The sequence below is a fragment of the Cannabis sativa genome, chromosome 3, assembly GCF_029168945.1.
Source record: "Cannabis sativa cultivar Pink pepper isolate KNU-18-1 chromosome 3, ASM2916894v1, whole genome shotgun sequence".
NCBI lineage: Eukaryota > Viridiplantae > Streptophyta > Magnoliopsida > Rosales > Cannabaceae > Cannabis > Cannabis sativa.
This window is the reverse complement of record NC_083603.1, coordinates 19518039-19530185: the sequence shown is the minus strand read 5'-3', so window position 1 is coordinate 19530185 and position 12147 is coordinate 19518039. Positions and strand designations below refer to the sequence as shown.

The 12147-nt window shown below is 34.6% G+C and overlaps 1 protein-coding gene across 1 annotated transcript; it reads right to left on the bottom strand.

The window, feature by feature from the left end:
* Positions 1 to 3781: 3781 nt before the first annotated feature.
* LOC133035962 (uncharacterized) lies at positions 3782 to 6009 on the bottom strand. Its single transcript, XM_061112417.1, has 4 exons — positions 5564 to 6009; positions 4977 to 5425; positions 4758 to 4838; positions 3782 to 4647 (listed from the first exon to the last, which is right to left on the bottom strand). The coding sequence occupies exons 1-4, from the start codon at positions 6007 to 6009 to the stop codon at positions 3782 to 3784; spliced, it is 1842 nt and encodes a 613-aa protein (XP_060968400.1).
* Positions 6010 to 12147: the final 6138 nt, after the last annotated feature.

The following is a 12147-nucleotide window of genomic DNA, read 5'->3' as shown; positions in this document are numbered from 1 at the left end:
GAGTTATGGGAAAACCAAGCATCTTCCTCTTCACAATTCCACTCATATAATGGATTATAGTCGTACTCAGGCTTCCAACTATAATCATCAGAACTTTTGTGATTAAACCAAGCATCTTCCTCTTCACAACTCCACTCATATAAGGGATTATAGCTGTACTCAGGCTTCCAACTATAATCATCAAGACTATTCTGATAGGAAGAGTTGTAAGATTGTTCTTCCATGTCATCATAAAGATGTGCAAAAGATGGCGTATGTTCACAAGGACGTGGTCGATGAGACTCGTACGAAGCCTTCCACTTTTTGGAACTATCACTCTTATAAAAAGAATAGTATTGGAAAGCTTCCTCCCCGTCACTAAATTCTGGTTCGATAAAATTACTAGTACCTTCAGTAGCACTAGAATTTTCATTTAATGAAGCAAGATATAATGGATACAAATATTCAAATCGGCGATGATCTTCTTCATTCATATATTTTTTTTTAATTAGTATAAAGTTCAACTATGTAATAATTTAAGGGTATATACATGAGATATTCCCAGGCCAATCGGGAAGGTTGCCAAGGTACCGCTTCGTCCCACACTTTACTAGAACTCCCCGAGGTTGCTAGAAAGTGTAGAGGGTACTCTACCACAAACTTTTAAAGCCAATTTTTCTTAGACAGAATAATCTCAATTTTTACCACTTTCATTATTACACAATTATTCTTGACACTATTTTTCTTTTTTTTTCTTTTTTTTTTTTGAGTACAAAAGCCTTAACTAGCTTATGAAATGAAAGTCTAATCCTAGGAGGAAAGTACTAAAAATAATAAGGAAAATAAAATAAATCAATAAATAAATAAATAAATAAATAAAAGAACAACTAACAACCTACTCCAATAGATAAATAAAAATATGATACAATAAAATAAAAGAAAAAAAAGACTAATAATGTTACAGGTTTTTTTTTTTTTTTTGAAAAATAAAAAAAAATTAACGAATATAGGTATATTTTTAAGGAACTTAACAAAATAAAAATCAATGTATACGTACATATATATGCTTCTTCTACCATTAACAACAACAATATTACAGTTTTATTTTTCTTTTTTTTAAAGAATGTAATATAAATAAAATAAATAATTAAACTAGTATATTAAAATGAAATAAAAATTGATTTTTTTTCAATATATTTTTTTTTAAAAAAAATAATTCAATAAACAAAGAAACAAATTAACTAAAAAAAAATATAAACTATTTTACTAACCCTTTGTAGCGCAGAAACCTCCCCGGCAACGGCGCCAAAAATTGATGTCGCCCAATTAGTTACACTGCGGTCGCGGTAGTAAACGGGCTATGTCGTATCCATAGGGAGGCAAATTACTACTAAAAATTAGTATAAATAGAAAAAGATAGAAATTTGAATGAATTAAAAATAATGAAATGATGAGGTGAGAAAGTTGATCAGATAAAGAGTTTGGTAAGGTAGAAATGTAGTTATGCAAATCTTATTCTAATACCGATATTAATTCAAAACACAGTTGCAATTCTACACCATTAATTACAACTGGAAGATATATATATATTATGAGCACAAATTAAATAATCTTAAATAAATTGAATCTCACCTCTAACTTAACAACATATCATATTATATATCATAAATCGACAAAATACCATTGTTGGCAGAATGCAGTAAACGACATACAATATAATAAATATACCAAAATAATTAATAGCCTAACTTACATAAGAAAAGCATGACTGAACTTATATAAAAGATACTATTAAATTTGGAAGAAAAATTAGAAGATGAAGAACAATTAAATAAATGAGATATGGAGATGAAGCACAAAAGAGTCAATATCAATATTAAGAATAAAAGGTACAATAGCTACACTCTAACCTCACCAATATTACTACTCTAGTTCACTCATTTTTGTCACATAAAAACTAAAATAATAAAAGAAAAGTAACAAAATGACAAATTGTATTTTTCACTCTAAAAATCTGATGCCTTTTACAATGCCAAAAGGTTGTATTTATAGGCCCAATTGACTCCAAAAGCTTGGTATTTTCGTGCATAGGATAATGGAATAGTAGCTTAAAAAGCTGAACAAATGTTAGATAGTGGGGCCATAAGTGTGTCATTTTTCGTTGGACAAGAGTGGAGCAGCAAATGGCGGGGGGACAAGTTTAAGACGTGGGATTATGTGTTGCTTAACCTTGGAGAGTAGTGGAGATTGCATGGATATGAGCGTGGCCTTCTGAATCTGATCTCTCAACTGAATCATTTTTAGTCCTTTAATTGTTTATGGCTTGTAGAATAGTATAATGGGCCTTAAATTGAAACCCAAAACATGATACGTGTAGTGCTACACACATGCATAATTATATTATTTGAATGTAAAGTATAATTGGGTTTTCTTTTCATCTTTGGGCTTCACATTCTTTAATCCATTCTTTCATTTACATCATTTAATTTTTGCTCCAAATCTGAAAAGTAACATAAAAATTAAAGTAAATTAAATATTTCCAATTAAAATAAATTTACCAATTAAACAAAGAAATATTTAATTTATATTAATTATATATGCATAAATAAAGGCTTATAATGTACCAATTTGAGCCTTTATCACTTTCTCTCTCCATATCTTTGGCCGACCCTTTCGCTTTCTTCTTCCTCTTCAATTTCGAAAATTACTTAGTGTTAGAGTAGTGCCCGCACACAGCAAGTGATACCTCAACCATAGTGAGGAAGATCGTGAAGAAAGACTTTCAGCAAGAAGGAGTTTCAGCACTAAAGAATCAGAGAAAGAGATCCAGGTTCAGATATTGATAATGCTCTGCTACAGAAAGGAATCAAGGGATACATATCTGAACGGAATGAGTCATATTATTCCGCTGCACCCAATGTAAGTTTTCCTAAACTTTATATGTGTTTATTTCATCATTTTAGAAAGTTCATATTTAGGGTGTTAATCAACATACTTGTGAGTAGATCTAAGATCGTGGTAAAATAATTTCCAACATCATCATCATCTTCTTCATATGTATCATTGAGTTCATCGACTTGTTCGTCTATCCGTTGCTGATCAACAAAACTATAATGACATACATCATCATTTTCTTCTTCATTTTCGTTATCTAAATATTGTTGCTCTAGTGTGCGTAAAACAACTGACCATTTAGAATCAATGGGATCAGTTATGTAAAATACTTGTTTCGCTTGGGTAGCCATGATAAAAGGATCGTTCTTGCTACCTCTTTTGCTTAAATCAACCAAAGTGAAACCATGTTCGTCTGTTCTAACTCCCCCTTTATTCTCCACCCAAGAGCATTTAATAAGTGGAATTCGTAGCAATCCATAATCAAGTTTCTGTCATAGTGGATTGCACCAAGTTTCTATCCTTTGCTAATGCAAAATGCATTGCTTCTGCAACAATGCTTACTCCACTATTTTGAACCATTCGAGCATCATCTCTTTCCTTTGTATGAAATCTTTTCCCCCCCACAATGTAAGCATGATGCTTTATTACTTGAGTATCTGGTCCAAACGATATGTATTCTAACTCTTTCGACACACCATGATCAATAGCTAGAATGGTATTCTTTAACCATCCAATAAATGTTTTACGATGCTCCTCTAGTACCCATCTCTGTTTATTCTTGACCTTAGTTGGAATCATTGATTGTAATAATTATAAGTGATCACTGAAATGATATAGTATAAGTTATATCAAATTTCATTTGAAGAAGAAGAATATAAAGTATAATGTTGAATAAAAAATATATGACTTACGTTATATATGGTTGGACTTCAGGATTATTCTCAAGCACAGGCAAATGAGCTTGATCCAATTCCAATCTAGATACAGTCACCATTGATCCTTTCCCTCGTAATCCTCTATCAACCCCATTTAAATGATTTCGTGGCTTGCTAAGTCTGATTGCATCAACTCCTGCTATGTACTCCGTGCGAAATTCCACTGCCTCTTCTGATATATAACACTCAACCATACAAGCTTTAGGCCGATTGTGATTACGCACGTTACCTTTCAATACCTTCATATTTATTTCAAATGGATACATCCATCTCGCCCAAACTAGCCCACACAACTTTGCTTCTCTTACTAGATGGACCATCAAATGTATCATGATGTCAAAGAATGATGGAGGGAAATATTTTTCAAGATTGCATAGAGTTTGAACTATGTCATCATGCAATGAATCCAATTTCTTCATTTCTAATTCTTTCCCACGCAATTGATTAAAGAATATGCAAACCTTTGTCAAAGTTTCTCGAACTTTTTTAGGTAGGACTGATCGAATGGAAATTGGAAGTAATTGTTGCATTAATATTCGACAATCATGCAACTTCATACCCATTAACTTTAATTCTTCCATACACACTAAGTTTCGAACGTTAGATGAATACCCATCAGGCACTTTCATCTTTGCAAATGAGTTGCACACGGCTTGTTTCTCTTCTTTAGACAATGTGAAAGCTGCAGGAGGTAAATATGTACGTTTGCCTTTATCCACAGGTGCTAAATTGTGTCTTATACCCAACTCAACAAGGTCTAAACGACTAGACAAACCATCTTTACTTTTACCAGGGATGTCAAGTAACGTACTGACAATGCTTTCACACACATTCTTTTCTATGTGCATGACATCCAAATAATGTCTAACAAGTAAATCTTTCCAGCATGGAAGACCGAAGAAAATTGATTTTCTTTGAAACATCCATTGGGGTTTTTCTTTTTCTTGCCCTTTCCATACTTGAAATCTATTTTCTCAACTTCTTCAAGAATTTTTCGCCCTGAAAGTGGCAAAGGTGCAACTTCTCGTTCTACAATACCGTCAAATGCTTGTTTTTTATTTCTGTCAGGGTGACTTAGGGGCAAATATAGTCTATGGCCCATGTAACACATTTTTCATCCATTTGACAACCGACGAGCTCGTGTATTGGTACAACAAATAGGACAACCTTCATAGCCTTTTGTGCTCAACCCTGATAGATTACTATACGCAGGGAAATCACTAACAGTCCACAACAGCACAACCTTCAACTTAAAAAATTCTTTCTTAAAACCATCGTATGCATCAACACCATCTTCGTTCAACTCTTTCAAGTCATCAACTAACGGTGCCAAATTAACATCGATATCGTGTCCCGACTGTTTAGGCCCTGAAATCATTAGCGATAGCATCGTAAATTTCCTTTTCATCACCAACCAAGGAGGAAGGTTGTACATAACAAGGAACATAGGCCATGAACTATGTCGGCTGCTAAGAGATCTATGTGGATTTACTCCATCAGCTGATAGACCAAGTCGTAGATGTCTTGGTTCAGCTGCGAAGTCTGGATTCAAATAATTTACTTTTTTCCAAGCCTGTGAATCAGCAGGATGCCAGAGTTTACCGTCTTTCACTCGCCTTTTCTCGGGCCATAATAAGTTTTCAGAAGTTTCTACACTTCGATAGAACCGCTTGAGTCGCGGAATCAAAGGCAAGTACCACAAGACTTTCTCTGGAATAAGTTTTCAGATCTCCTTGCTCTTGTTCGGCTTGTACCGTGGTAAACCACATTCCGAAAAAGTGTCCATGTGGGCATACTCTTTACGATACAAAATGCAATCATTTGGACATGCATGATTCTTCTCATACTTCAACCCTATCGAACTTAAAGTTTTCTTCACCTCATACGTCGACTCCGGAAAGCATTTTTCCATCGGCAGGATCTCTTTAATAGCATATAGAAATTGACTAAAACACTTATCGCTTACTCCATTCTCCGCCTTTATGTCATAAAATTTCACCATAGTTGATAGTTGGCGTTTTTCACAGCCACTAAATAACGACTTATCTGCATCTCTAACCATGCTATCAAATTTTTCAGGATCATGAATAAACTCTTCTTGAGCATCATCAAGCAATTCTGTAGGAAGATCATCACAATCATTACTTTCAAAATGATCATCGACCCCTCGCCTACCTAACGGATATGGGTCACCCTTCATCGATTCACCATGCCAATACCATTTAGTATAACTTTTATCGATTCCACGACAAAATACATGATTCTTTAACATGGTAATATTTCCTTTTGATATATTACCACAATCGATACAAGCACCGAATTTTTTCAAGATCGCTACAATTGTTTAGGGAAAAATCTAAAAAGTTATTCAATCCTTCTACGAATTGTGGGGTTTCTCTCTTCTCTTCCATCCATGACTTATTTATTTTAAAAATAAAAATCAAATTCCTAACAAACAAGATTGAAATAAAAAACTGAAAACTTGCTAGAAAAATCCTAAGCACGCTTAATAATTAAATATTAAAAAACATGTTCATTTAAGAATCCTAACAAAAATTGGCCAGTGTTTCCCCTATTTCTACAATATTTCCCAATTTAATAACTATCTAACAATACACACAAGTAAATCAGATAACAAGAAAAAAATAATCAAAATAGCATTTAACAATATAATAATTTCCACCCATCCGACCGCAGTACATTTATATCGCAGAATCTACTTCACTACGGATGAATATCTAACATATTCAAACTCCTCTAATAGCTTTATAATTAGTAAAAATTTATTGGTCAATAATGTACTTTTAGCTAGCAATCAATGATCACCGATATTTTGATTCATTTTCTAATAACAACCAACAACCTACAATGCAATTCAAAAAAAGTTCAAATTAAAATTAAGTGAGAATAGTAACAAGTAACCAATAATAAATATATAACTAGCTAGTGACTACATACTTATATAATTACAAATTATTTAGCACTACAATTGATTTATTCTTACTATATATTCATATTACATAACATTACTATTCCTATTACCATTTCTATTACACTACAATGAACTACCAAACACCTAATTAATAATTTTAGTTCATGAATGTTTCTTACTAAGTATTAAAAATTTCTAACTAAAACTCTATAACTCATTACATTACATTATGTTACTAGCTATTTCAATTACCATTCTATTGTCAAGACTATTAAAATTACTATAACTCAAAAGTTCCAAACTAAGTATATATACATAAATGTTTTTTTTTTGTCATAGCAAAAATTTCTACAATTTCATAAAAAATTCTATCAATAACACACTCAAATATTATAAAAATCAAACCTTTAAGAACTAGAAAGGTAAAAAATAATACATAATGTATAATCCCTAAACTAAAAGACATTATTAAAAAAAAAAAACCCTCAAATTTTGTTTTTCTTATATCCAGAAAAAAAATGATGGAAAAAATTCCAAAATAGGAGAAAATAATAAGAAAAAATCATACATTTAATTGTTTAATAGCAACCTTGTCTATCGTTTGGGTATTTTGGGGGATCGAGTCTCACAATGGGGGTTTGGGCGAGGTTTCTAGGTATTTTGGGCGAGCGTTTCTGGGTTGGAGGTCTTTATCGTCGAGGTTAGCTATAGCAGGTATGGGTTCATGAGCTATTTTAAAGGGGACACTTTCTTAAGTTAAAATCTGGATAAAAGGGTTTCATACTAAACCCTTTTATCCCGGTTTTTAACTTAGAACCGGGGTAAAAAGTATTCCACTAAAACATTAATATTTGTTTGGCTAACCCTTAAAAATCGAATCTTTAACTTTTTTTTTTTACCTTTGATATTTTTTTTTAACGTTCTACCAAACAGAGCCCTTGTCTAAAAAAAATTTTGCTACATATTTGAGGTGCCAAATCTAAAAGTGGGATAAAAAGTCTCAATATATCTTTTATCCCATTCTTTATTTTTGTTAACTAAAAAAGTGGGATAAAAGGTCCCTTTTCTTATAGTGAAGATTCAGAGTATTTGAAGCTTGATCTACATCTGAGAGTAATTTAGGTGGAGGACCTGTTGGAATATATTTTACCAGGATCTAGATTTACTACCATGTATGTTGTTTAACATCCTAAATATGAATGTCTAAAACAATGTAAATAAACACATATAAAGTTATGAGAAACCTTACAGTGGGTGCAACAGAATTAAATGACTCCTTCCGCTCAGATCTCTAACCCTTGTATCCTTTATGTAGCAGAGTATCACCAAGATCTGAGCCCGATTCTCCTTCTTGTGTTTGGATTCTTCATAGTCTTACATACTATGATTGAGGACCAACTTGATGCGTGTGGGCACTTACTCAATCACTAATGGCTGAATAATATTTTTGAAGAGAGGCTTAGTGTTTCGAAAATTCAAGAGGAAGAAGAAGAAGGAAGAGCTCTCATCAGAAAGCTAGGGTTTTAGCTTTTGAGGCATTACTTGGATGAAGAGACCTTACCTATCCTTATATACTACTTCTGTTAGGGTTAGGGTTGAGTTATTAGGAATAAAAAATGATAAAAATAGGGTAAAAAATCACTTGATGGCCGTCCACTTAATGAGCCCCACTCAAGTTTGTGTTTTGTCATTTTTCCAAACTATTTTACCTATTTTTCATAAATACCACTTTTTGCACTTTCAACCCTATAAATGCCAAAACTATTTATTTAATAATTAAATAATTATCAAATAAAATTGTCATATATAATATTTATTACTTAGACTCCATAAAGTCTCTTAATTAACAAATAAACCCCAAAACACTATTTCTTCACTATCAAGCCATGTCTTAGTGAAAAATTCATAAACTAGACATAGTCTAATTTTAGAATTATAATTGATTAATTAAAATCAATTAACTGAGTCTTACAAGTAGTTTTTCTCAACTAGTATGGGGACCATGAGCCTATATAACCGAGCTTCCAATAAGAAAATCTAGAATTCACCAAGTAAATTCACTAACTAATTAATTCCTCATTGCATCCACCATAGCAATTGGAATTGCACTCTCAGTTACGTAGAACGCTTTATATGTTCCACGATATAGATACGCTATTATTATCCATTGTTATAATCCCAATAATCAATGATCCTCTATAGATGATCTACATTGCATAGGGATAAAATTACCGTTGCACCCTATCAATGTATTTTATCCTTAAAACACTTGGCCACCTATAAATGATATTTTAGTGAACTAATATAATCACTAAAATGAGATCTCAATCAATTATCTCTATTCAGCCAAGCTCGAAGGAAATCATCGTCTCACTTCTAAATACCTATAGAAGCTATAGATTCCATATCTATGTTTAGCGCTCCCACTCAATTGTACTATCATGCTCCGAAAATGTACGTATCACCCTGACCAAAAAGTAGGTTTAACTAACAAATCAAAGAACACGAATAACACTCTTGAGATCGAACCTAATCATGTCAAGATTAATATCATTTGATCTAGGATCAACTAGGTGATATTGAATTGAATAGATATTACGGTAAATTTATCATATCTAATCCAAGTTCAATATCGGTCCCTTCCAATGTATACTCCGTACATCCGATACTGGTAAACTTTGCCAATGCCCTGGAAAGGACATAACACTTATCCAAGGTGTAAGTATGCCTATTGCTGATTATCATGCCAGTCTAAATCCAGTGAACTGACAAATTAAGGAATTAAACTTTTGAACATATAATCATGATTATATTCCACTGTGTTGACAACAGTATTGTTGACCTCGCTTTTAGCCAACGACAATGAGTCTTGTTTAGTAAGTGATAAGTGATTTATCGCAATCGATATATAGTAAAGCAAATATAAAGGCACAAAAATTTTATAGAGGTTCAGCCCCGAGCAGTTCGGTAATAGCGTAATCCTCGTTATTTGTATTGACTTAAGAACAAGGAGAAAGATTCCTTTTCTTATAGCTCTTACAACAGTATCTCTGAATATGAATTCTTAGATAATATCTTCAGGGTAAAGTCTCGACTAAACTGTTTGCAACCTTTTGCCCAGTGAACATGCATCACTATTTATAGGGTTGTGAACTTGGAGAGGAAGTGTTTCCCTTCTTGTTCCCATGGGTATAAACAGAAAAAATCGTGGGATAAATGCGGAATACAAAGATCGTGGGATAAATGCAGAATACACTGATCGTGGGATCGTGGGTATGCCATATCACTGTAATCTGATCCCCAAGTAATAGGGATTTCGTTGATGACTCATAATGCGAAAGCTGAATTTGCTAAGTGTTGGTTGCTCTACGCGGATTGTTGATTGCTTTGCTCTGGGCATGCCAGCGAAGCATCCTGTTCAGACTGTACCCTCCGAGCTGATACTCCAAGTTGATTCCATGTGTCACCATTATGTGATGCCACGTCAAAGTGCAAAAATTGGGACAACATTTGCCCCCAAGTCTGTACGGGACTTCTGAAGTTCCGTGTAGACTTCATCCGAGCTGCTTCAGCCTTTGGATGGGGACACGTGTTGGGCACGTCTTTTCGAGACTCGATGTGAGGCTGACTAGGCATCCCTTCAGTTTTCGGCTAATTAATGCTCTAACAATTAATATTTCGAAATCCAATTTTCTCTCACCACGGTTGACGGCTGCACTTGATTATTTTTTATTTCCCATATTCGCATTTAAGGGAACTGAGGCGTCTGAGGTTTCTTTGAAATGATTACCTCTTTTTCGTGACTTGCCTATAAATACCAAAGAGCATTGGCGCATAAACTCATTTTCACCATTCTTCTTTGCTAAGTGAGCTCAGAGTGAAAAGAGAGGTTTTTTCTGGTCTCAAGTTTTCTGAAGTGCCTTCATCGAAACTGCTCGTTGGATTGACGTTGCTTGAACCCAGATATCTAACTCTTAAGTAAGTTCTCGATTTCCTTTATGCTTATTTTTGCATGTTTAGTTTTTGAATCCACCTTCAACTTTGCTGTAGAACATTCATAGGAAACCCTAGGTTCATAAACCCTGCGATTCTTCTTTGTCATGGTTTCATGCGATTTTAGAATCCATAATGCTTGCTTTCTGAACTGCATTATGCTTGTCTTTCATCTTGCTTATTCTAAGCTTCATGAAATTTTTGCCTTAACTCGAGAAAATTTTGAACTTCTTGAGTTTTGACTTTTCTTTGAACATTCTTGTTCTTTAATCTGTTGAGTACTCCTGGTCAGCATATTTGCTTGTTTTTTGTTAGATATTCCGACCAAACACTCATCTTGTGTGTTGTCTTTTGTAGATGAACCCAGGTGAGTTTTGTGAAAGCGGACATCGAATAGACCAAGACCTGCTTCAACTTTTGCACGAGGACCATCCTCGTCTTTGTTCTAGCCCACCTTCTTCTAGTGAAGGACATTCTCCCCCAAATCTTGTACCCAACCGTAGAATGATGGCTCGTACCAAGAAAACAACGCATTTGGCTGAACCATCTGATCCTCAAGGGGCTCGGCACGCCACTTTTCCCAGTGCCGAACAGGATCCAGCCGTCCAGCAGGAGGGGGATCATGAAGGGGACGCTGAGGTCCAGGAGATTGAGGAGTAGGACAATGTATGTCCTAGCAGTTCTTCCGAGGCGCAGGAAGAGGCAGAGGTTGAACCCCCAAACTATGGGGAGTACAATGAGGCTGGGGAGCCAGTTGATGCTGACGGAGACGTCCTGGTTGAGGGCGTGGACTAAGTCGGTGAGGAGCTTACTGCTGCGGTTCCTCACAGAAGGCAAGGTGCGTTGGGCGCTAGGTGGGTAAGCCCTCCGTCCAGGGTTACTGAGGCGTGCCTGCGGACTCTCGACCAGGGTAGATAACTGGGCGAATTGGACTGCTACATTCCCGCCCACAATAATCGAGCCACAAACCCTAAAAGGGGGATGTGCGCTTGGTCGGGTGCCTATGCCCAACAAGGGGCATTGATGCCTTTGCATCAATACTTCAAGAATGTGGCAGACTTAATAGAATTTATAATCATGAAATAAATTGTGTGAACCATTCATCATAAAATGTTATTTATGATCTTTATTAATTAGTAAATCTGATTATATTGAAATGGGTTTTATTTAGGGCACAAACCCAACAAACTCCCACTTGCACTAATATAAAACAAAAAATGCATTTCAAATAATCTCAAAACCTTGATATGCAAATCAACTGTAGTATGTAGTATACTCTCCTTAATAGGATCTGACAGGTTGTATTCAACACAACCTTTCCTCCACCATTACATTTCCTTAATCACAAAATCCTAGACATTGTGAAATTCCTCTCTATATGTTCACTCTCTTAGGATACTGGATTCTTTACTT